General features: G+C 36.1%; 1 protein-coding gene across 1 annotated transcript in view; it reads left to right on the top strand.

Moving 5' to 3' along the window:
• The window catches only part of RYR2 (ryanodine receptor 2), a 379,203-nt gene that overhangs the window by 157,650 nt on the left and 194,443 nt on the right, over positions 1-27,110 (top strand). Inside the window, exons 9-12 of the mRNA XM_029965125.1 lie at positions 10,485-10,584; positions 11,958-12,054; positions 22,125-22,199; positions 25,310-25,466. Coding sequence (XP_029820985.1) covers positions 10,485-10,584; positions 11,958-12,054; positions 22,125-22,199; positions 25,310-25,466 — 429 coding nt within the window. The remainder of the gene's footprint in view (positions 1-10,484; positions 10,585-11,957; positions 12,055-22,124; positions 22,200-25,309; positions 25,467-27,110) is intronic.

Below are 27,110 nucleotides of genomic sequence, written 5' to 3'. Positions count from 1 at the left end.
TCTTTCTGAATGAAGACAAATAGGTTAACCACCCTGGGGCTAAGATGTGCATGTAAAAATAACAGATGAGTAGAGTTCATTCACAGGGCATGGCTTTTTCAAAATGCAGTCAGCTCTTAGCTGAATTTATGTAATGTAAGAGGAGAGCAGAACTATGTCATATTCATTAGTTAGTCTTCCAGTTTTCTGACTGTAGCTTAATTAATTTAACACTGAGATCATAAATTCACAAAGTCAGTGTAGTCAGTAGATTAGTGTTTATACCTTATTTGGTTGGCTACCCCTATTAAGAAAATATCAGGACTTTGCTATAGTTCTGCTTCCCCACTTTCCACAAAAAAAAAAATATTTTGGGACAATTGGCTCTATTTTTTTCCCCAAAGAGTGACCTTTTTACTTGCAGTGAACAAGAACTAAACTTACAGGAAGATCAGTGTTAAAATCATAAGCTAAAGGTCCAGAGATGTGGACTTTTTACTGTTTGTTGACTCACAACAATATCCCAGGACAAGTCATTCATTTGTTCTGACTCTAATTATCTACCTATACAATGGAATTTTGGATCCTTATTTTCCTGTGTAGAATTTCTGAGGAAAAGCACTTACGTAAGTGCTTGTGGCATTATATAACGTGTGAGCTGCATTATTGCCAGATACTTCAGAGAGGAAACTTGGCTCTGCTGAACCCTGTTAGCAAAAAGATGTTCTGCTATAAATATTGCCACCATTTAAGTTCAAGCTAGAGTTGCTGTATTTCCTTTCTTCAGGCAATGCAGCCTGATAAAGAACAGATGTAATATTTCCAGCAAGTTTCCCCAACTTGTACGTAATAGTATCTACCTTTGCACTGAGGTTTGCCCATGCCTATTACTAATTATATATCCTGATTTCTTTCAATATTGCCAATTTTTGATAATTTAGAAGTTCAGTTAATTCTAATTTCTTTCAAATTTGTGAAGCCTCTGAATAATTTAGTCTTTTTAAACATAATTCAAGAAAAAAACCTTCAACATGAAGTTGAAATACAAAATGCATAAGTGAAGATAAAACTGAAAATTTTTATCCATGAGACCAGTGTTATTCTGGCTAAGTAGTCAGGAAGGAGGGAAAAAAACCCCAACTTTGAATCTGCAGTGCACAGATTTCAGTGTAATGCAATGGTTTCTGCACTGTGGTATATATGTAGTTTCTGAGTTGCTGTCTCAGTGACTACAGTGCTGACCTGCAGCTGCATTATGCAGATCTGTGAACAAATCTTGATATTTATTTGACTGAAGTGACCTTTTTTTTAAATATTTTTTGACTACTGGAAACTAATATGAAGCTAATCAGAAGGTTTCCTTTGAAGTGTAAGCTTTTCCTTGAAGATTTTTATCATGGTTAACTAATGGCAGAGTTCCCTTTCAAAAATAATTTCATCCAAATTAGATCACACTATTTTAAAGGTGGAGCTGATATCTGTCATTACTCCTGAACAGGAGGACAGGTTCCTCAGTATTGCAGAGGCATTGCCTCTGCATCTTCTTGCATCAAATACATTGTTTGTTTTCAGCTCTTAGTTTTATTTGTCTTATTTATTATCATATGCTTGAAACAGCTTCTAAATATCTGTATCATTTGTTGGTGAAATACTACCAGGGAACACAGCAATGTGTGACTTTTCTTTTAAATGTAAAAAAAAAATATTCTTCTCTTTCAGTTTTTTGTAAAAGTATGAAACTCAGTATTGAACTTCGCTTTCTTATGTGTAAATTCGCAATTCCATAATTTCTTATTGTTCAAAAATTATAAAAAAGATTTTTTAAAAAAATAGTTTTAATTTGCATAAACAAACCTGAAATTAGTGGAACCAAGGTAGTGTTGAGCTGCTCTGTTACACTGATCATAATGCAGTTCCCATGGAGTCTTTATACACATAGAAATGTTACTGTGGAGGCTGGTAGAACTTCCCAATAATTAAGGTTGTCAAGCAGCTCTGCATTATAGAGTCCTGCTTCCAAGTGCTTATAGTCAAGTGCTTGCAATGTGAAAAATAACTTACTAGAAATAGTAGCATCTATTTCTGTTTTTTTCCCCTTGTTTGGTCTTTTTTTATCAGTCTGAGATAATATTTTTTAGTTCCTCCAGAAGACTTCAGATGTTACTGAGCTCAAACACAGGGAAGAAAAAAAAATCATACCTTTAGGAAAATTGAGCTAATTTTCTTGTGTACTTCTTGGTAACATAAAAGAAATAAAAAGAGAAAGGAATAAAAAGGCAAAAAGCCTCTTCTTGCTTAAGCTTAATAAAGAAACATTCCTCTGAAATAATGGAGATTGGTCATGCCCAGGGAAGATTGTTTAAATTTTCTTTTAGTAGCTAAAAGTCTGATGACTGTTTTACATAAGCTAGATCTCTTGTGCCTCCTGCGTGTTAATGAACTGTTTAAACTCCCTCTACAGTGAATAATTAAATACACCCCAGCCCTGGTGGGAGTAGATACTCCTTGAAATGGGTTGCTCAAGGCAGGGATGAAGTCAGGCACTGTATTGACAGCTGAGAACTCAGTGTTGTGTGTGCTGCTGGTGATCTGCTGTCATTTAAGATATGTGGAGGAAGAAGCTATGACAAAGTAAAAGGAACAAAAGGCAGGTGATATATCAGTGACAGGAGTGGGACTGAAGCGGGAAGGAGGGAAACTGAGTGGGACTTGATGACTGGCTGAAAGGATTGTCAGCTGAAGACAGGCAGGCAGTAAGGGACTAACAAATTGTCTGGGACAAGAAGATGGTGATGAGCAGTAGGCACCTGCTTGCTGAGGTTCAAAATTTAGGGCAGAAAATCTGTGTGGTTTTGGCAGGGAGAATTGATAAAAAAAACAGTGGAGTGGGACTGGGAATGAAGGATGACAAGAGAGATCTGTAGAGAAGTGGGCTATCTGGGAAGAACCAAACTGCTGGACAAAGATCCAGAGAGAGGAATGTCTTGGGCCAAGAAATGAGAAAAGAATTGACAGTCGGGAGTTATGGTGAGTTTCTGGAAAGAAGTTTAATACTGGTTGATGTGGGAAGAGGTTGAGCAAGAAAAATAGCCTAAAGACCCTGCTTAGGCTTTGTAGGTCTCAGGAGAACCTTCTGAAGCAGGAGAAAGTCCTAATTCTGAGTGATAAGGTAGACTTGTAATTGGGTCAGGAAGCTGGTTTGGCTGTGCGAGAGGTACAGAATCATAGAATGGCTTGGATTGGAAGGGAACTTAAAGATATTCTAGTTTCAATTCCACTACAGTGGGCAGGGACACTTTCCACTAGACCAGATTGCTCATAGCCCCATCTGACCTGACCTTGAAAACTTCCAGAGATGGGGGACAACCTGTTCCAGTGCCTCACCACCTCACAGTAAAGAATTTCTTGTGAGAAAGGGGTAAAGATTTGGTAAGGAAAAGAATGGTAGAGGCCTGGAGCAATGAGGTGAGATAACTACTGTGAACAACTATTCAAGAAACCCATTGTATTAAGGCACAGCAATCACATGTGGTATGCTGACAGCCAATTTCCGTTGAGATTTTTGCATTAGTTTAAGCGGCAGATGTTTAAAAAATTGCTTTCAAGTTACCCACATGAACCACAGGTCACTGTCACTGTGGGAATTTTTTACCTTTTTTAAAAAAAAAATATAGGAAAATTACATATAAGTGATACCACAAAAATTATTTTCTTAAATTTTGAAAAATCACAGGCATTAGAAAATACAAAAATTATGGCACTGGTGTATTTTTATGAAATCTCTTAAGTATACAGTCACACTGGCTTTTTATGGAATGTTATTTCAGTGATAATAAAAGTTAGATGGATGTGTCAGGGCTGAGTAGCAGAGAAGATGTGGAATGAATCAACTTTGAAGATGAAATTTTGAGCTGGGAATTGCATTTGAAAGATGGATGGTATGATGCTTAGTTAATTATTTTCCTGGAGAATTAGATTCTGTATCAGACTGCTGTGGAATTTGCTGGGTAGATTTTCTTGTATACTAGACTTGCTTTGCAGAGGTCACTACTCATCCCTTACTGGGAATATTCCTTGCTGGAGTCGTGTTTCTCATGTCTCCTCCTTCTGCTAGAGGTTAAAGTCTCAGAGTTTCTCAGTCTTGATACCTGCGACTGAGATGAATGTAAGATTTGCCTTGAATATTAAACTACATATAATGCAGTCTACAGTGGAAATTAAAAAGGTCCCTGTCACCTTAACTTGAGCATCTTAGATTAATGAAAATTTCTTCGTGTAATATGTACGTCCATGCCCCATTGGAAAATGGACTATAATGCTACTTCTTTGGGGTTTTGAGAAAGAATTCATTAATATTTGTTGTATTTTGTGAAATAAAAACAAGAGAAAAGACTGTAAGAAAATTAATAATTCGCTTTTCAAAGCTTTGAGGAATTGACTATATTGAATAAAGCATGAGACTGCAGACTGAAGACTGAGGGGAAAACAAAGCACTGAGCAGCTGTTGACAAAGCGAACTCCTTTATTCTGTATATACAATGAGGCAGTACATAGGGAAAAAATTGTACAGGATCATGCCGTTGAAGACCGTAATATGATGTGTTCACCAGAAGCCATTCTTTTTCCATAGGGTTCTTTGTTTGATGTTTCCTAACTTTCGATGCTCGCTTCTGTAAAATTAATATTTTGTTAATGGAAGCTCTTGTGATTAATTGTACAAAATGATAATGATTTGGAAGCATAGTAGCCGATGTGCTTCAGGCTTTTTGTGGTTACAGTGCCGAAGGAAAGCTACTATGAAGAGGGGGAATGCAAACTCCCCCCATCTACGCTCTGTGGGTTCCTTATGCTTTCCTGCCATATATCTCCAATTACCCATATTCAGCGATGTGGTAGCTAAGTAGATGGTTTTCGATGGCTGAGTTGTAATGGTAATTTCTGAGTGTCTGTGGGTTTTACCTTCTACTCTCCCTTTGCTGATGGGACATTTATGCTGAGTGGAGGGGTGAGAATTGATTAGTATATTGCTGGCAATTCTCTTTCTTTATCTATGAAAAAGTTCTCTTTGCTTTTGAATTTGCTGGCTAACTGTTTAAATGAGAAATGCAGAGAAACCAGGACTTTGCAGTACTTCAAACCCATTGGAAATTTCTTTTTTTAATGCAAAATATTTTTCCCTTCCTAATTAAAAAAAAAAGGAAAAAAACAGAAAAAGAGTGTAGTTTGTTTTGTTTAGTTTAGTATTTTAGTTTTCTTTATAGATACAATTACATTATTTTTGACTTATTTCTAAAAATAGAAATATATCTGCTGTGAACATCTTCCAGACTGACCAAGGAAAACTAGAGAAGCATATGAATCCCTCCCTCCCCCACCACACACACTTCGATATATGCGTTCTCAATTGTGTATCTGTTGTAGGTATTACTCTACTCTCCATTACTGGCAAAATCCTGGCAAGAATAGTCTTGAACAGACTAATACCCACTGTAGCAGAAGGAATTTTACCTGAAAGTCAGTGTGGTTTCAGAGCTAACAGGAGTACCACAGACATGGTGTTTGTTCTCAGACAACTGCAAGAGAAGTGTAGGGAACAGAACAAAGGTCTCTATGTAACCTTTGTTGACCTAACCAAGGCTTTCGATACTGTGGGCAGAAAAGGTCTGTGGCAGATTTTGGAATGTTTAGGTTGTCCCCTCAAGTTCCTTATAATGATCATCTCACTCCACGAGGATCAGCACGGCCGGGTCAGATATGGCAATGCACTTTCTGAGCCCTTTCTAATAAAGAATGGTGTGAAACAAGGCTGCGTTCTTGCTCCTACCCTATTCACAGTCTTTTTCAGCATGATACTCCAAAGGGCCACGGCAGACCTTGATGATCAGGACGGTATCTACATTCGATATCGTACTGATGGAAACCTATTCAACCTAAGGTGACTGAAGGCCCACACTAAGACCTTAAACCATCTTGTCTGGAAGCTGCTCTATGCTGATGACACCGCCCTTGTTGCCCACACAGAAGCAGCTCTGCAGCATTTAACATCCTGCTTTGCCAACGCTACTGAGCACTTTGGGCTGGAAGTCAGCTTAAAGAAGACAGAAGTTCTCTATCAGCCTGCACCTCAGGAAGTCTTCCATCATCTCCACATCACCATTGGCCAATCAGAACTCAAATCAGTCCAGCAGTTTAATTACCTAGGTAGCCTCATCTCCTCGGATGTTAAGATTGATGGGGAGATAGACAACAGGTTAGCAAAGGCATATAATGCTTTTGGAAAACTCCACAAAAGAGTATGGCGTAATAAACACTTGAAGAAAAGCACCAAGATCAGTATTTTCAAAGCCGTAGTGCTGTCTACTCTCTTATTGGTTCCGAATCATGGGTCATCTACTGCCACCACCTGCGTCTCCTAGAACGCTTCCATCAACGCTGTCTCCACACAGTCCTAAACATCCACTAGATTATGTGACTAATACATCTGTTCTAGAACAAGCAGCAGTCACAAGTATTGAGGTCATGTTGCTGAGAACACAGCTGCGCTGGGCAGGGCACCTCCCAAGGATGAAGGACCACCACCTCCCTAAGATCTTGCTTTATGGTGAACTTGCCACTGGCTGCCACATGAGAGGAGCCCCGAAGAGGGGATACAAGGACTCCCTGAAACAACATCTCAGTCTCGGCCATATTGATCAACATAACTGGTCTACTCTGGCCTCCAGTTGGGAGGTCTGGAGACACACCATCTATAACGCAGCTGCTTCCTTTGAGAAAGCACACAGGATCACCCTTGAGGAGAAAAGGCAACACAGAAAGAATCGTGTCTTGCAGAATATACCATCTAAGGAATCTTTCTGCTGTGCCTTTTGCAATCGGACATGTCTATCTCGTATTGGCCTCATTAGCCTCCAGCGCGCTTGTAACAAATGTGGATAGAGCCTTTCCCAAATCTTTGTTTGCGAAGCCTAGTCATGATAACCTGTTGTGGGAATGGTGTCTGTTCAAGACTTGGAACATCTCAGAGGTTCTTGGGTCATTGAGGATAGGTGCCTAAATGGTTTGAAACTGCTTTTTTTGTTCTGATCATTGTAGTTATTTCAAGTCAGTTAGCGAGAAAGGGAAAATAGCAAGGGCAGTCAGAGTCTCTGTGTACAGGAAAGAAAATAGCCTCCATCTATCTCTACACCTGCTGGTACTGCCAAATCTGAAGGAGTGTGGTTGATGATGCTGTTGTGTGCAGTACTTAAGCATCCTGGGAATTTCCTGTTTTGTACATGGTTCTCAAAATCTAACTAACAGTAGAAGAAGAAAATAGTCTGTCTTTATTATTTTCTTATGCTATTCTCGCTTTTTGGAATGGCCTCAGATTGAAGGCAGAGTCATCAAACTCCAAATGGAAATACATATTGATAGATAAACTGTCAGTATTGACACACCTTAGCCAAGAGGAAGCCTGAAGCAAAAGTTTTCCTTTCTTTACGTTTTTATCTTTGTGCGCATGAATTTTTTGAAGAACAGAATTTTCCATGCAGACTGTGAAATTTAAAATATATCATCTAATTATTCAGAGCTATTGTAAATTCAACTATGCTGCTGCAATCACTGCTGGAGGGTTCTTGTGGAAATTACCATCTGATTTCTGAGCTCTTCAGTGAGCTTGTGTTCTTCTTGAAGACCTAGGGACTGAGTTGTGATTATGTTACTTTTCTGCAGAGCAGTGCAGAGCAGAGTTTAAAATATGCCGTTAAGTTGGGAAACCTGTAGTATCCTCAGAGATTTGAGTCTGGGAGTTTATGCTTAAGAGTTTGCATGTAGACTGTAGTGTTAACCATTATTCATAAAATAACATTATTTAATTCTTAAAAGAGGTTAAGTGCTGGTTTAGGGGATTATCGGTCTATTAGTAGAAAAGGGAAACCTAGCTTTTTGTTTGAGCCTAGGCACCAGTGCAGAAAAAAATAATATTTGGTTTAGACACCCTACCTGTAGTGGGAAAGACCCATATCAATATTGGAATAGACAGCAAGATTCCTAAACCCAACATATTTCTACTCTGCATATGTTGTTACTGCATACCCAAAAGATGCGCTATGAGTATGGTCCTCACCGATGATGGTAACGTGCTGCTTTTGCCACATACTCTGATATGCCAGCCAGCAAAGATCTGTGTAGTACATATGGAGACATCATCAGTGTGTCATGTCCACATCCTGGACATTGCATTCTGGAATTTGTTTCATTTGGATAGCTTTATTGTGGTGAATGTACAAGGCCAAGCAGTCTAACCAGGAAGTTACAGACAAAGAGCAGATTGTTTTGAAACAATGTTGAGATTGTTAAAGTATAGCACTGAAAAGTTAGGCTATGCCAGGATAAATAACTGCCATCACTTAACTTCTGGGATTTTTTTGATACATGTTGTATAATTGAATCCTTGGATATTCATTGACAGGCTATTTTATCTACATGGTTAAAGCTCCCTTTTATTGCTTTCTGTGAATGGTTCCCAGGGATGAACACCATAGTTTATGGAACTGAAAATGGCAGGACGCCTGTTGTCAATTGTAAATTTAATAAAGCTACAAGGAACCCAGGGAAGTGAAGGGAAGAAGGGAATTGCAGAGATATACCTCTGCTGTTGTGGTCATGTGTTGTATTAGGTCATTTAAACCTTATTTTTTAAAGTTATAATTCCCTGGTGACTCAGCTTGAGATATCTGGATTATAATCAGAGCTGCAACTGGAGTCAAATGGATGGATAAAATTAACAGATGTTCTGAAGTGAGATGTCAGCAATGTATTTTTGTTCAGTGTCCTGTCTATAAAGACAGAACACTAATTCAATTGATACCACTGTGTATGAAAATAAGTTCACTGACATGTACAAAGCACACTGTTACAAGTACTCTGTTGATTGCAGATCTAAATGACAGAGGAGTTATCCTCTTCCTTTTTTGTCTACCCTAAATGACAAATTTTCCTCAAAAAGTAATATTCCTACTTTGCTCTAATGGTTGAATTCCTCATTGTCACTAACTGGATTGATGTAGTGATCTCAGAGGAAACCTAAAAAAATTAAGGCCCACAGGGCAAAAACGGGACTGGAACTGTAGTGCAGTCTAATCTCCCATCCTGTTCTACCATTCAGTATTTTATATAACTGCAGTAAGGGCAAAAAAAGAAGCAAAAACTTGGTTTTTTCATTGATGTTCTCTATTACATATGCTGAATAACACTGGTACAGTGTAAACATGACTTTTGTGAGATGACTTATTTGTATGCCATTAGCTCTTACAGGAGCCTTCTAAATGAGCTGATGTGCTTTTTCTTGTACTGCTGTACAGCTAGAATATGTGCATGTAGGAAGATAGAAGAACTCTTCAAATGTCATTGGGAATCTACCTTCTTCTGACCTCCATTGAGATTTTTGTCTTTTTTATCGTTAATTATTTTATCCAGAAGTTGTTAATTTTGGTCACAACACACGAAAACAGAGACCATATACTACTCTATAAACAGTTACTGTCCAGTAGTTTAAAATAGAGTTCTGATAGAAGTGTCTAAATGTTACTGCACTTGAAAAATTATTACCTAATAAGGATAAACAGTATACTTCAAAAGAGGTGCTAATTCACAGAACACTTGTTTCCATAATCTTATGTAATGTTATATTGTTTGGCATTGACAGTGTATCAAAGGAACTGACTGTGAGTGTGGGACAAAGGATTTTGTATGGATGCAATAAAATATGCTTTGAGATAAGAATTTCTGAGACAATAATGTTACTGAACTAGCTGGAACAAACACACACACACACACAAGGAATTCTGAGAAGAAAAAGCACCTGTGGCACTTATTGTAAAGACCTGCAACATTGGCAGAAGATAGGGAGTAATGGAGCAAAGGAAAGTCATCCATTGAATGCTTCGGTAGGAAGTGAGTCTTTCAGGGAAAGCTCGTTTCAGATTTGCCTAGATCCTGAAAACTTTGTACAAGAATATATTTTGTGAACTCTCTTAAGTACCTTACAAAGGTACAAATTGCTTACTTAATTTCTTTGGTCTGATGGCAGTTTTAGGAAGCCAGTGGCCTACAAGAAATATTCAAGTGGTGAGTTACACTTGAAATACAGGTTAATGTCATATCCCAATATTCAAACTTTGTGGAAAACCCCATTATGTATAGAAGAAAGAACACAAGTATAAGAACCCTGCAACATTTAACAATAATCTCTTCAGAGTGTGTGCTATGGTCTAAGACCCCAAGCAGCTGACTGTTCTGTACTGATGTTGTATGTTTTTTTGAAGCAAATATGCCATTACTGTTCCAGCGTTATTTCTAGTGTCTCTTGAAGGGTACCCAGGTCTAACTTTGTGTTTACTTACACAGTCAACGGGAAAAATTTATGTATGAAAGAAATAAGAGTGTTTGATACTATTATTGTGTACTGTAATGAGATTTTTTAATTAACCCCAAACAAAAACCTCTGTCTTTCCTGGTTTTAGCATCTCTCTTATGGCAATGGTAGCTTACACGTTGATGCAGCCTTCCAGCAGACACTCTGGAGTGTAGCACCGATCAGTTCAGGAAGTGAAGTTGCCCAAGGTAAGATTGACTCAACTTTAATTATTGAAAGACTCATGGTAAATGAAATACTTTAAAAACCAAATTATTATGCCAAGTTAGGGTGTGGGTTTCTCTTATGTAAACATTCAGAATAATAAATAAATATACTAATGTTCTGAAAATAGAGGGAAGGTTATACTGAAAGTTACAGTGATAGTTTTCTACATATTTCTACTGAATACTGAACAGCTAATTCAAATCTCATTTTGATAAAGGTATGATAATAATCATAACATTTTTTTAAATGGCTTTTGGTCCTGGTTTAAAATATTATTTAACATTATTTTGATGTATGCAGTCATAGTTACATGTTCCTGAGACTGTGTAAAAAATGGGTGAGAGGCTTGGAAGCAGGATGTGAAATCCTAAGAGTAAAGATGGGGAATGGTTTTGTGGGTAGCTATGGTTGGGAAGAAAAACAAAATGAGAGGAAAGACAGAAAGAGAACAACTTTCAAGAATTATTTATTTTATTAAGGAATTAGGAAGGAGTTTTTTTAATGAATTTTTTGACATTGAAAGGACAAGGAATTTGTGCCATGCTGATTCCGCAGAGAAGGAGAAAACAGTTGTCTTTCTGAGAAGTCTGTCACAATGTAAAACCTAATGATTTCTAGTTTTCTACAGACTGATTGTTTTGAGTGGGTGTTGTAATAGAACCTTAAGAAGGCTAAAGCTGCAGGTCCTTTCTTTGCTTATATCTTGGGATTTTAGGATACTATTTTATAAAAGGGAATACACTGAAATTTCACATCAGTTATTTTTATCTGGCATATTTTAAAATTCAGTTGTGGAATGTTCTTGCAACTTTTGTCATTCAGATTTTAGGGACAGCACTGCCAAAATCTCCTTTCTATATACTCATTTTGTTTTTGCATATGAGAATCACTTTGCACATTCAGATTCTCTGACATGGTTTCTAGTACAAACCATTACTAAAGAATGTTATGTTAATATATAAACTGGAATCCTTAAATCAAAAGCAAAATGAGTAGGTAACATGGGAGTTTCCCACTTTATGTTTTCATCTGAGGGAGGAGTACTTGCTTCCTTGTTTCCATTGGTTCAGTCTTAGATCTGAGTTGCGGAAATTCTGTAGGGTCCCATCTCTGGCTCCTCTTTATCTGATCCACCCTTTGCTACTTGCTGAGTTGAAGCTTTTCTCACTTGAAAATGTTCAACTGGCTCCTCAGGGTATGAGATATCTTCCTCTTCTGATTCTCTTTTTCAAGTAACATAAAATGCCAGCAGAAAAAAATGAAATAAATAAATTGTATTTATTACAGTTCGAACTATAGTTTCGTGTGGTGCTACGTTCACACAAATACCCTTGATTTTCTCCCTTTATTCAAGGATACCTGATAGGAGGGGATGTTCTGAGGTTATTGCATGGTCACATGGATGAATGTTTGACAGTCCCTTCGGGTGAACACGGAGAAGAACAAAGAAGGTAGGTTTCCAGCTTATAAGAGAATAATAATAACAAATGTTGCTGAATCAATATTAGGTGTCACTGATATCCAGATGTTTGGAGGATGTTGTGATGAGATATATTACTCATAAGAATGAATATTGTTGAGACAAACTTTAGACATGAGCCTTTTGTATTTTCAGTATTGTTCATGTCTCGTTTCACTCACCAGATGTATTAGCAATAGTGATTTTTGATCATCTGTTGTCATCTTTACTGATTTAAAAGCCCTGTGAATGAAATGTGTTGTTTTTTTACTGCTGGATTTTTCCTATAGTCACAAAAAATTCCTCAGGACAGGGTATGTAAGATTACTTCCCAGTCCTTCAAGGCTGCTATTCTGGGTATTGATCTTAGGTCTAGCTGTCATGGCAGTCTAGAACTTAATTTGTGGTTATTTTCTTGACTCGAGAAATCCTAGAAAGGAAGTAGAGAAATGAGGACAACTCAGTATGAGTCTCTCTCTGTTAACTAAAAAATCCAAATAGTGAGAAGACTGATGCCGTTAGTGGCATGTCTCAGTGGAGTGATTGCATGGATGAATCAGTCTCCTTCTTGTGTGCTCTAATACAATATGCCCAAAGCTTCTTTTCGGTAGGGCAGTGTCATATAATTTATTCCTACCTTCAGCCTAAACGTTGCTGAATTAAGTTTTGGATTAGTTTGTTTAATGCAGCATGTTGGATAACTTCATTTCCATGACAAGGAAAGTGCTATTAATTCATTTTAAAATTAGTTTTCTTGGTTTGCAAATAGAGATGTATTTTTTATTCTATTTTATTCTTATTTGTAGTGATAAGGACAAGACTCTGGAAGGTCTCATAAAATATTTTGTGTCAAATATTTTCTGCAAAAATTTTCTGTAATTTTTTAAATATTAATAAGAAATAATTTAGAATTTTCTTATACAGCTGCTAACCAACCCTTCCTGGGTATTTCCCATTTTTAGACAAGGGAATAGTTTTTGAATGCAGAAGAGAGTTCAAAATGCTGATACTTAAAATGTGATCAGTTCATGTTTTGTTTTTAGTGACCATGTTATATACATTACAGCTTGGAGTTTATCACTGCTATTATTATTCTCAGCCTGAAAGTGATGAAAAATTGAGGTGACAAATAGGATCCTATAGTGTTTGCTACTTATTCGGTCTAAATCCTGCAAAATTCCTTTAGAAAACTTTAGTTACAGCGTACCTACAGATTTATAGGGCGATCAAGCACTTCAGTAATGAACTTCAGTGCTTAAGAACACACTAAAAGTCTGTCTCTTTTCAACAAGACTAACATTATACCTAAACCACAGTAATGGAGAGTGAAGCTGCAAATTAAGAAAAAATTGATCTGATCTGCTTGTGCATTCGCATGATGCATCTTTCTGTCCTATAACATGGGAAGAATATGGTTCATTTCTTAAGCTGCAGGACAGGCTGTAAACAGATCAGATAATTGTATTTCTTTCCGCTGTGTCAGCAGTGTTCTGTAATTCTTTCTGCCTTCCCTGTATCTGTCTAATACCCCAAAAGAAGCAGAGCTAGTAGGCAACAAATAGTATGTATGTCTTTGCCTTTACATTTCCTGATGGCAATACTGAGAAACATTGCTTCTCAGTGCTTCATAAAAACAGATTTGATATTCTAAAATTTACTTGTTGTTCAGGATCTTTCTTTAATAAACAAGCAAAATAAAAATAAGTTTGTTGTTTTTCATATTTTACCTTTCTCAAGTTTTTCTATTGCTTTTCTGAAATATTTTTTTTAATAATAAACTTAGAATATAATCTATGATTACTTTTAATTGTATGGAGTTAGGTATAATTGCTCTGTGCCCCATGCTTTCTCTTAAATTATTAGTAAATTTAGTTATTACTTAAAAACTCTATACTTCTATCTCTATTTAGGACTGTTGCCTATTCAAAATAATTTGTGGCTCCTTTCATTTTTCAGTATGTGCACATACCTTATTTTGATGGGTAGGATTCAACAACTGGTAGTATTATTATAATAAAAATACATGTAACTTTGGCAGGTGGGAAATTGTAAGATAAATTATTTTGTCTTTCATTTCAATTTAAGTTCTGTAACTTTTGCACATAAGACATGGTTAGGTATGATATATTTAGAGTACAGTAATTCTGTATTATCATGTCATTTCCTTTTGAAATAATCTGGTGATAGATTATTTTGATTGGTTTGTTTTGTTCCAGCGTATGCCTGAAGAGCAGCTCTGCTCTGTAGAATGACAGCATAAAGAAGCACTGAGAAGTTCACACCTGTTGTGACTCACTAATTCCTCTATCTCATTTTTATTTTTCTTCAGAGTCCTTCTCTTTATGCCTTTTCAAATAAATAAAAGATCGGACAGTACTAAAATAACAGTTTCATTCTATCATGTCACCTGGTATCTATTCCAGGAAATAAATAAATAGTTTAGATGTGAAGGATCCTCCTAGGCAGTTTCCAAAACTAACTGCTGTTTATTCTTCTTGCATAAATTTGAGAATAAAAGTGTTTCAAAGAATACCAGAAGTTCAAAATAAAACACACGTTCTCAAGGTGTTTATACTCTATGTATATGCAAGAGTTTATACCATCAGAACAGTGGAGATTTATGAAGCAGTGACAGTGCAGCTACTGTGTTTGTGATTACAGTAAGTAACAAAGCCTCCTCTGAGGCAAGGTTATCCAAATCTGCGCTGGAAGAGGCCTAATACAGTGGTAGAATTAGTCATATAAAAAGCTTATAAAATTATTTTTTATGTCTCACACTTTTTTTCTGAGTTTATACTGTGTTTCCTTGCTTGATTGTTGAACCTGTGTGTCCTTCCATGTGGTCCTTAGATTGTGCTACTGCGATCACTAGAGCGTAGAATGGAATCATTGTATTTGTGGAAGAGGGATTTTTGTGTCAAGTCAGAAACTTAACTTTTCCTTAGGAAGCAGTTTCAAGTAGATCCTCCCTGGAGTTGCTAGACATAGTTTGCTATTAAAAAACATTCCAAATGGAAGCAGTGCAAATAGAGAAGTTTGTGGCAATATGTTGGTTACTTGATATTACACTAGAGGAAAAAAGTGGTATTATTTTTAAAATGCCACAGGCAGGGTGGACATGACCCTGATAGTTTCAGTCACTGACCCACATAAAGAGCAATAATGAAAGAGACAAAAGGTTAAGTATGTGCAATTTCACTGAATTAAATATAATTTTCTGCATATTCTAGTTAGGTATGTTGTAGGTTTAAGGCAGCTGGTTTAAGCCTTGCGCATACAATCCTTAAACTGTGTTCTTATTCTTTAAGATGCCTTAGGTATCTCTAGCAAGATAGACCTAAATTTACAGTGTTGTTTTTGTAGCTTTTCAATTCAAATTTCAGAAGTATTTCCATGTAGATTAAAAAAAATAAATATGGGTCTAGGTAGATAAGTGAAGGCATACTGTAATCAACTTGGTGTTCCTGTGGTGGCTACTTTGGTTTCTATCTATCTTTAAAGGCAAGGCAAACTTCTGCAGCAGCACAGTAGCTGGGAGTTCATATTTATCTTTACTCTTTTTCCTCCACTCTCAGTCCACATGATTGGTGGTCTGGCTTCTGTCATATGAGCCGATATAAGCAGTCTGTCAGTAGGAATGAAGCAGAGCCACAAGGGTTTCCTCTATTTATAAAAAGTTTTTTTTCTTTAAATAAAGGATTGTGTAGTCTCCTTTTCCACTCTCTCCCTCCAGTTTCATACAGGAGAAATTTGTTAATAATTTTTAATACTTCTTTTTTGGGTGGAGGATTCTATGTATTTATCCAGCAGAAGATTTAAATCACTTTATGTATTACAGGTACTTTGGAATAGTCTTTGCTTTCCTTTGAAATCTTTTCTTGTTGAAATTGTGACACTTTTTTTTTTAACCCTGTTATTTGGCAATTATAGTATTGAGTCTTCACATTTGAATTTATAATATAAAAGGAATGAATAAATTTATTCTAATTGTGATGGAAGTTGATAGTTAGAGCAGGTGTACATTGAAGTTGTTCTGTGAAATTGTTTTCCATTGTTTCATTCTTTTAATTAAAAAAAATTAATTAAAAGTGTTTATAATAAATTCATCACAATTCAATCAGGCAACAGCTCCCCTTTTTTTTTAAATGTCAATTAAGTGGAATTATTTTACAATGTTTCCACTGCTGTATTATGTGTGTCATTTTTATTTTCCTGTAGAAATGTCAGCTGGTTATTAATTCAGGCATGACTGTAGACTTTTTTATTGCTTTCTGGTTTTGGAGGATTTTTTTTTGTTTCTGTGTGTTGTTGTTTTTTTCCTTGTTATTTCATTTTTTTTCTTAGAACTCCCCCTGAAAAAGGTAATAGCAGATAGTAGTAGAAGTATGTAAAAAAAAATATGAGTTTTTTTTCTAATTGGTTTGTGATGCTTACTTTTTATTATACCACCATCTTTCATATTCTTTTAGAACTGAAATACTACACAGGAGTTGGGCTTTGATGTTCAGTTCCCAGTCTAGAAGGGAACCATGAATTTTCCCATTGCAACTACTTTGCATTTTGATTTGCAATATGTATTTCAAAGTGATGACTGCAGTGCATTTTGGACCCTTCAGAAATATATTGTTGCAGAAAGCAATTACCTGTGAGAGGGAGCAAAGTGCTCCTGGCTTTTCAAAGTATCATTTGGGTTGGAATAGGCCTTCATGAAGGAATGTATAAGTGAAGCCTAATTTCAGAAACAGTTTTGTCATTCTTGCCTTTGAGACTTTCTTTGGGTGAAACGTATTACGTTAAGGCTTTTGGAAATGGCATTGAACATTTCGTGTTAGTCTCAGAGATGGACAGGGTTTTAAAATGATGAAGGTCAAAATCATTATGACTTAGCCAACCTACGCTTCTGTTCACTTCCCATGCTATTCTCTTCCAACAGTCTTTGTTATGGCATTATGAACTAATGAGGTCTGTCATACCCCAGAAAGGCTGGGATCTGGCATGTGTGGAGGATTATTTATGACTGAAATGTGAACTCAGAAAGTTTTCACCCAGCATAAATCAATAACCTTTCCCCCACATCCTGAGCCTTGAATAGTGATGGTCTTAAATGACTGATTTTTCAAACTAAAACCAGAACAGCTTTGCCTGTCATTGAGTGGAACAATTTCTTTCACTTGAACTTTGACATCTTATTTGGATTTATTAATTTTTGTATAATTCAGGTACACCATTGTTCTTTATGGCACCTTGATTCATTCCAAGCTACTGAGATTTACTCCATTATTTTCTTGCTATGGAATTTAGGATTTACAAGTTCTTTAACCAAGACTACTTCGGCAGTATCAAAACACTGTCATTTAATGTAATTTATTTTAACCTCATTTAATGCCCGTTTTTAGTCAATGAATTTCACTGAAGTGATTGCCCTCTCTCTGCTGAACAATACTTTAATAAGAATATGAATTCAATAATGGTTCTCCAGGGGGTTTGATACGTGGTAGTCTATTTTAAACCTATATAATTAATTTATTGTTGTAGTTGGAGATGATAGATTCAAATATTGAGCTTTCTTTTTGATGTTTACCGTCACTTTGCCTGTGCATCTCCTCGCAGAGAGCTGGAGGAGAGTGCCAGGAGCAAGCCGAGGAGAGCAGGATCTGTTCCCAGGCGGCTGGTCCCGCCGGGGCCATGGCGCTGTCCCTGGTGCTGCACCCACGGCCCTGGTGCTGAGAGGCAAATCACAGAATCCCAGAGTTTTCTGCATTGGAAGGGACCCACAAGGATCATTGAGTCCAACCCTTATCCCTGCACAGGAACATCCCCAAGAGTCACACCATGGGCCCAAGAGCATCATCCAAATGCTTCTTGAGCTCTGGCAGGCTTGGTGCTGTGACCACTTCCCTGGGGAGTCTGTTCCAGTACCCAACCACCTCTGGGTGAAGAACCTCTTTCTAATATCCAACCTAAACCTGCTTTGATGCAATTTCAGGCCATTCCCTTGGGTATTTTCACTGGTCACCACAGAGAAGAGATCAGTGTTGACCCCTCTTCTTCCCATCATGAGGAAGTTGTAGACTCCAATGAGGTCTCCCCTCAGTTTCCTCTTCTCCAGACTGAACAGACCAAGTGACATCAGCCACTCCTCATACGGCTTCTCCTCAGGGCCCATCCCAGCGCTAGTTTGTATTAAGGAGAATTAAATAGAAGAATGACGTAGTCAGGAAAAGGATGATTAACCTACTGTCATGGGTCAGACCAAAAAATGACTTCATTACACCAACCTAACTATAAGGTTTATAATAAAGATTAACTGAAAAGTCTTAAAGGTTCTGAATTACTTACAGATATTTTATTTTGAAATAAAAGTGGTTAATACCCTTAATCTATACATGTAGAATATGTGGATGAAGTGTTTTGGAAAGAATAGAAGAAACCCATCAAGAATTAGTCTTATGTATATGGCTCTGAAGATAAAAGTTATCTCAAGCTTTGAGGAAGATGAACACTCATTTTAGCTTCTTGTTATCCTCACTTTTTCTGCTGTTATTTGCACTTTCCTTGTGCATTTACATTACTTATAATTTCATCATTAGGTTTTGTAATGTAGGGGTTTTCTCTACTGTTTGGCAAATGTACTTCTTCTTTGCACATTGTAACTCAATTTTTTTTCCCCATCCTATGAATGCAAATAGGTTGTAACTCCTTGAGAGTTAGAGAATTTTTGTCACTAATTTCATGTCATAAAAAGCAGTTTCACTTGACCTAGTAGTACCAGTATCTGATATGGCTTACCAGTGTCAGCTTCAGGGAGGATTCAAATGTGATGAATCATCCTTCCTTTCCAACACTGAACCGCCATCAGAAGTGTATAAAAAGAAATGAGGTGCATTCTATTGAATGGTATATATAACAAGTACTAAGGAAGTTGGTTTAAGCAATCTCGGAGCAGTTTACTACATTTATTAGAATGAAAGGAGCTAAAAATGAACTTTCAGTTCCTTAGCAGAAAGACTTTTGAGATGGTCTAGGTTATGAATTTATTCATCTGCTCTGGGGCAATGGTTAGTATATGTGCTGTTATGGTAAAGGCCAAGTGACTTGCCCTTCACTAAAGAAATCTTTTATTCAAAACCACCTTTTCTTTACCATGTTTTCTGTAGCAAAGACAATATCTAGCTAAAAACACAAGAGCTTAACACCCTATTCTGATGCTCTGTGCTAACTTGTTTTTGGTAGCATGTATCTTCTTTCCCGTCCTTACAAAGTCTTGTTGCTCCATCCTTGACTCCAGTCTACAGGTTTCTCCTTTTGCTTCCCAGTAGGGATCTTAGATCCCTAGCCCTGCAGTCACCAGCTTTTTCTCAGTCCCTCTCCTGATTGCTGTCACCTATTCTTTTGCTGAGGCTTTGCTGCTACCTTTTTGGCTTTTGTCCCCAAGGTGCTATTACTGTGTTTCAGCCTTTACTCCCTCTGTTGTTGCTGTACCTGTCCTTTCATATGGAAATAAGAGACAATCCTAGAATCCTTTATATTTCCTCTGGTAAACAAATCACATGTTTTTCTTTAGGATTTCTTCTTTTCTATTTCTTTTCCATTTTCTCATCTTACCTCATGATTCCAAGACTTATAGTTCCCTCTTAAAGGAACAGAGAAAGGAAATAATGGATGGATAGTCGCATAAAAGAAAACTACTTCACCTATGAGAAGCCATTCTTTTAAGTTCATGATGGGAGGCTTTTTAGGTGTTTAATGTTACACTTATCCCATTGCTGTGTGTAATCCAAAACTAGTTCTAAAAGAATAATCAGACTGAGAAACTGGTGAAAGTTTCTGTGTTTCCACTGTGAGAAAGAACTTCATCCCTGCAAAGTAAAAAATTACCAACTTAAAAATGAAACATTTTTGTGAATTTAAACCTTTGCTTCAACTGATTTTTCATACAATTAATGACTTGAATACTGCTGAATAAAATTGTTAAGTTTTGTATTATGCAATATGCAACTACAAGAATTCCCAATGCATTTTTGTGAGTGAGGTTCATACTGAAATATACCAGGATGTAATCAGAACGTTTCAGCTTTGAAAAGAAGCCCAACAACAATCCCCCTACGCAAACTGCCCAAACAAACAGCCCACACCCTCCCAGTCCCAACCCAAAAAACCTGACCAGGGTGACATCTGATCTGTTATTGTTGAGATGTTACAACACAAAGCCAGTCTCAGTCTGTTAGTTGCAGAAGAAAAATTTGAAAAAGTACCTAAAGAGCAGAGAGAGTGTCTGAACAGAGAAGCAGCTTAATGAAAGGTTGTTTAGCAATTGCATTTTACTATACTAATGAAGGTAAATTTCAATAAAAAATAAGATGGCCTTTGAATTTCGTTCAAATTGCCAATACCTATCAGCTGCTCCTAGTACCACAACCATTTCAGCAAATGGCTAAGATAATGGTTGGAGAAAACAGTGGATATAAGGTCAAGGGGAGAATCTTTTTGCATATTTATATATGAACCCATAACCTCTTCTTGCTACATGGAGCATCCGCCACACTTTCCATTTATAGCTGGGTCATGAATGTACAGTATGAGTGGTGCTGTAATTGTAGTGAGATGTATTTATTTTGGGTTTTGACTAATTTTTTCTCCTATATAATTTGTTTTCATTCTTTTGCAGTGTCTGGAAGTGTTTATTTCCATAATATTTTTTACCGTATTCCAAGATGGTTTTAGCTCATCTGTAGTTTCATGTATGCTTAATAGTACTAAGAAGCATATTCTAACTCACTATTTCTTTTGGTTTTGAACTATCTCTTTCAATGCTGGGTTTTCCTCTGTGCTAAGCATTCAGTCCCTCTATATTATATCTACAGGAGGATTTTGGAAGCTAAAGCCTAGTAAGTACTATGTACTTGATTCCAAATTTGTAGTCCTCAAAAAATTGCTTCTAACAAAGATTGGGGAATGCCTGCCATTTCATTATTAATATTCCCTAAAGTTATGCCTCTAGCTATTTTTGGCAATGCCTGATCTTGGCTGAAGATTGCAACATTTACTCAATCCATAAGCTCTTCCAGGATTCATAAAACTAGGCCATTCTTTGGCGGTGTTCCCTGATGTGCTTGATCTGATAAGCATAGTGACAGCACTCCTTTGCATAAGTGACTCCTGTATTCATTTTCCCAAAGGAAAGGCCATAGGGTGGAAATACAGATGCGGACAGGAAGCAATGCAAAGAATGGCTCCCTACATTTAGAATGGCAATGCTGACTTTCCTTAATGTTTACTTTTAAGACAAATCAGGTTACATACTGAGGGCTATTCTTGACCATAAGTCTCAGCCCTTTTGTGCATCCAATATAGATCACTTATCTGTGTGTAGAATAATGGAGGAAAGACCCTTCACCTTTTTTAGACTTAATTCACTGTTTTCTAGAGACACTTAGATTTTTGGGTATATGCAGGAACTAGAACTAGAGAGGTCATTCCATATAAAAATTTGTAAATAGGAAGCTGTTAACATCTGAGATATGTGAAAACTGTATCAGTGGGGTTGTAAGACTTTAGGCATTATGATAGTAAAATAAAAGTGCTAACTGAGTAAGTTTTCATAATTCAATGTAATAAATTGCAGTTATTTTAATAGTATAAATTCTGAGAAAACACTAGCTTTCTTAGGAGATGTATGCAGTGATCACAAATCTTTATAATTATTTATATTTATGTTAGAATCTAGAAATATTCTAATTACCAGGCTATTGATATTATTTCCACCTCCCCCCTCCCCGGATTTTCTGTCCTTAAAACAGTAAGAAAGATGTCTAAGCAAACACTGTATAAACTTTACTGTTATGAATGTCACAATAATGGATGCTAAAGACAATTAAAACAAAATTTGAGTAATTAAATCTGAAGGTTTAATTGATGGGTGGGTTTTGAATCTAATAACCTTTGAATCTGACAAATGCAGTAATTGTTTGACAGTCTTAAAATGAGAGATGTGATTAAATGAACAAACGCGTATGATGAATTCTGCTGAGCATTTAGTCTGTGGCTTTACTTGGTTTTCAGAACTGTCCATTATGAAGGTGGTGCTGTGTCCATTCATGCTCGTTCCCTTTGGCGACTAGAGACTCTAAGAGTTGCGTAAGTAAAATCCATCTCAGAAAAGAAGTACCTTTGGCAAGACACTTTTTGTATTGTAAGAGTGATCCTATAAAATCAGAATGATAATGATAAATCCAGACTAGTAAGACTAAAATAAGCTTTAAAAAATACTCTGTATCACTTTCACTAAAATTAAATAACTTCCTGTAGCGTATGTGTGTGTTTTGATTATTTTTTGATGTTGTTATAGCTTTCACTGAATTCACCATTTACTTTTTTAACACATACATACATAAACAGGACTGATTTTTTTTAAAAAAAATTCATGTGTGACACCCTTTCCCCCAACTTGCTTAAGCCATTCGGAATGAAAAAAATTTACAAAAAAAAATGCTATCATGCATTGTTGGAAGTGTTGGAGTGATAGTAAGGAATTGTGCCTTGTTTGTTAAGGTAATTGCAGTGTAAAATTGCACTTAAATAGTATTACAATATGTGCTTGTGATACAGTTTCTAGAGATTTTTAAGAGATTGAATCAGGACATCTTATGAAAAGGTTGCACTCTAATGATGCTGTTTTCTGTGTGTGCATTTTATTAATAGGATGACGTTAAATGTCAGTAATAGGGCAGTGAGATTTTTCCTTTGGACTAAAATAGACTTTGAGACAGTGACAACAATGAAACTGTGGAAGGATCTCTGGCTTTTTATTTTCCTCATGGTGTGTAATTCCCTAATAAGCAGTAGTACTGGACCAATCTGGAGATTCAAGAAACATCTGTTACAACCATGATATATCTCACTTTAATAGGCATTTTATACAAACTTTTGAAAGGTAAACATTTGAACATGTATGACAGAAAGAAATTGTAAGATCTGTCAAAACAACTATAACAAAGGCAGTGGTAATCTTTCTTTTCAAGATTTTCTTAACAGGAAAAAACCCCAAACAAATAAAATCCCAAGAATAATGCTCTCTCCTGCAAGTCCCTCACCAACCTATTTTCTGTATAATATTGTAATAGCTATATACATTCTCTGTTGAATTGCAGTCCACTACCATTCATGCAAATGCTTCAATTTGTAGCTTAGTATATGCATACATGAAGTTCTCAATAAGTTGTAGTCCTTCCCAGAATGACTGCAGATATAATATTGTGCTAAAATTGTGTGATTCTAAAGGAACCATTTTTCCTCCACTCTGTTCTTTAGTAGAGAAGTCCCATAAAAATTGCCTGGGCAGTGTACCTGTGCAGATTTTGTGCCATAGAATGCCAAATACTATTACTCAGCATTGCTTTCTTTCTCAAAAGGTGACAGGGATCATATTCTCACATTGCAGAAAAATGTTTTTAGTAGTCAGAAATGGCTTCACAAGGTTCTTTCTGCTCAAGAGGCTTTACACGTAAGTGCACATGGTTGCTATTTTTCTATCCTGCAGGGATGAATTAGGGGCATGGCTCAATTGCACTACTTTTTTCTTTCTTTCTTTTTTTTTTCTTATGGTCCATAGCTCTTGGGTCCAAGAGAAAATTGAATCAAACAAGAGAAAAGGCAACTCCCCAGCATGAGTAATATGTAAGGTGCAGAACTCATGTATTTTACCAGACTCAGCAATACAATAGCTGAGATTCATGATCTGACATTTTACTGACTTGAGAACAGAAGTTAACACTAGAACACTGGATTTAGATGTCCTTTTGTGGAGTATACCAACTTTACTGTGCAGAAGACAGAAAAAGGCAAATGTGTTTCTAAGATATAAAACTTCCGTATTTCCTTCTTCCTCAGAGCTCCCTCAACTTAAACAGAAGAGGCTCTAGTCTAAAAAAGAAAATAGTTGCGGGTGAAAACCTTTTCATTCTTCTGGCCTCTTTAGAATCAGTAACTAAAAAGGTGTAGAAGTTTAATCACTGAAATGTAATAAATCTTGTTACAAAATAAAAGCATTTTAAAAACTCATGGACTTTGAAAATGTCTGCCAAATTGGTTTTCCATACTTTGCATACAGTATGACCAACTCTTAAGAACACACATTTAAACAACCGGGTATTGTTATTGAATAGGTAAGTGCTCTAATCTGCTACATCTATATGTCATAGAAAACAAAAATGACGTAAACCTGCTAAAGTGCTAATTAAGGGATTTGCAGACTTGTACATGAATATATACAAAACATATACATTAAAACTTGTTATTTTTTTAAAGCATAGAGAATTTCTAGTATTTGCAAAAGCACGTCAGAACTGTGACATTATGTCATAATTCCATTATGATGGGTATTTTGCAAACACAAAATAAGAGTATAATTTCCTCTCTAAAGAGTATCATGCCACATACATCTGAAATACAAACTTTTGAAGATATAAGACTGAAGAAAGTTTTGTGAAGACCCAGGAATACATCCTTGCTGTGACCATTTTCCAATCTAAGGAATATTTGAGAAGCCTTCTGAAAAGCCTTTGTGAAATACATACTCCTTAGTAACCCCTACACAAGTTTGTCTTCAGGAATTAATCAGGAAGTACAGAAGGCCTGAATTTTCAGTTTAAGGCAAGAAGTCAGAAACCTGTGATCTGTATTTAGAGTAATTGTTGGAGAGCTTAGACAAGCTTTGCCTTTCTTCCTTTATTTCCTCCTATATGAAAAATCTGGGCCATTCTTGGCTTAATAAGTTTTCTTATTTATTTTAGGAAGTTTCTTTATTTATTTGTTTATCCATTTTATTTTTGCACACTATTTTAGGTGTGCTTAAAGTGTGCTGACTGCTAGAAGATGAGGACTCTGGGAGAGTGAACAAACCCAGCTGCTGGTAGATGAAGTATTGGAGAGAGAACTGGCAGATCTAAGCTCTTTGTGTACAGCATAAGCTGCCTTTTCCGTAGGCGGTCTGTACTGTTTCTCATGAGGAATTCAGTCTGAATGAAAGCAGACTGTGCAAAGGAAGAGATTAGGATGTTAAGATTATTTATTAGAATAGTTTTATAGCCACAAAATAGCCATTTTCTTGCTGATACTCCAACATTTAGAATTTTATCTTTTCACCAAGTAGTTGAAAATATAATGTACTTTGAAATATTTTTGCCAGTAGTTAAAATCTTCCTTTTTTTTTTTTTTTGTAACTAAATGTTTTCTATGAACTCTCTTAGGTGGAGTGGCAGCCACATTAGATGGGGACAGCCATTCAGACTAAGACATATAACGACAGGAAAATATTTAAGTCTTCTGGATGACAAGAGTCTTCTTCTTACGGACAAAGAGAAGGCAGATGTAAAATCTACAGCATTCTGTTTTCGGTCTTCCAAGGTATGGAATCAGTGCAGCATTAGTATAACTAGTACTAATTTCAGTCTCTTTGGAAAACAACATTTAGATATTTTCTGTTTGTTGTGATTGCATTGATTACTGGAGCCTTCTGCTTTTCACTGTTTAAAAAAATCCCAAACTCAGTATAATCAATATCTAGAATGCTTCTTTTATGAGTACTTTCTTTGTGTATTGCTACCTGTCTGTCTGTTTGTGGTGTGTTGGTTTATTTTGTTTGTTTGGTTCATTTTTTTGTTTTTCTTTGTTTTTTGTTTATTTGTTTGTTTTGTTTTGGGTTAGGGGTTTTTTGTGTATTTTTTTGTTAGTTGGGGATTTTTTGTCCTGCTCACCCACTTTTGAACAGTTTGCTCAGTTCTAATTTGTTTTTCTGATTAACTTCTCTGGTTCTTCACTGCTTAGATCTCTTGGCTGTCATAGGAAAAATTTGTAGTATTGTGGGTTACTGAATTTAAATTGGAAATTCAGGATTTCTTTCAGCAGATACTTTATTATGGTCTAATCTGAAGTTACCGTAGTTTGACTTTTCATTTTGACACCTTCAATAAGCATTTAAAGTTTAAAACAGTACTTTTTTGTAGTATAGTATTAAGTATAATAATAAGAAGATAAATTCTTTAATGTCCTTTGATTTCTCATACTTTTCACCTGTTACATGGTGTCTCTAAGAATTTGTCAACAATAATTTTGTTGTTGTAAAAAATTATCTTCTAAAATATATAATAGTAGTAAACAGAATTACTCAATAGGTCTTCTGTAGCATTTACTATACTTATATTTAATTAGTTGCCTGCTTGGGAAGATAAGAAAAGAATAGACACCCAAAAGCAGGTATATAGACTTTTGCATTCTGATAACAAAGACTGTATTTCAGATGATTGTTATGACATGCAGACAATGTATCTTTTTTAAAACCAATTAGAAAAGTCATAGAAATGCTTAAATATTTTAAGGCAATGCAGTGCAGCTACATTGGGGATTTCCTGTTGCAGCTATTATAGATCTCAACACTTTAAAGCAAGAGGGATAGAATAATCCATTCACTGATTTTCAAGATGGGTTTTCAGCAGGGGTTATTTCAAAAAGAGAGGAACAATATACTACACTCTACTGTTACATGTTTTATTTAGTCGAAAATATACTTGAAGGCAAGAATTGTTAGCAATACGGAATATCTTTTGTGGATATGAATAAGGTGGTTTGTCTCTTTTTTCCTGAGGAGTATATGCACATGTGTTTTGGAGATTAGATAATTGAAGTATTTGAAGTTTTTTCTTTTTATTTTTTTTTAACCTGAAATTGCTTATTTGAATTATTTTGAGAATTTATATTTTGAAATGGTTTTGTTCTACCATGCTCAAAATAAAAGGTTAGCATATTTTGTTTAGTTGTTTTTAGTGACCAAACTTATTCTATGCTGAGCACAGCAGAGATAAAAGCCTTTGGGGCAGGTAGAAACATGTTATGGTAATCAATTCTTGAAGTACCATGAGAGAATTCTCAGAGAGGTCTATAAACTAATCAGCACATGAAAAATACAATCTTACTGATGCTTAAATACGGATTTTCAAAGAAATTGAAAGTTTTGAAGATCATATTTGAAGTAAATGTTGTGGATGTCCACAT

Source organism: Manacus vitellinus, unplaced genomic scaffold, assembly GCF_001715985.3.
Source record: "Manacus vitellinus isolate BGI_N305 unplaced genomic scaffold, ASM171598v3 scaffold_8_pilon, whole genome shotgun sequence".
Classification (NCBI taxonomy): Eukaryota; Metazoa; Chordata; class Aves; order Passeriformes; family Pipridae; genus Manacus; species Manacus vitellinus.
This window is presented reverse-complemented; position numbering and strand designations above follow the sequence as displayed.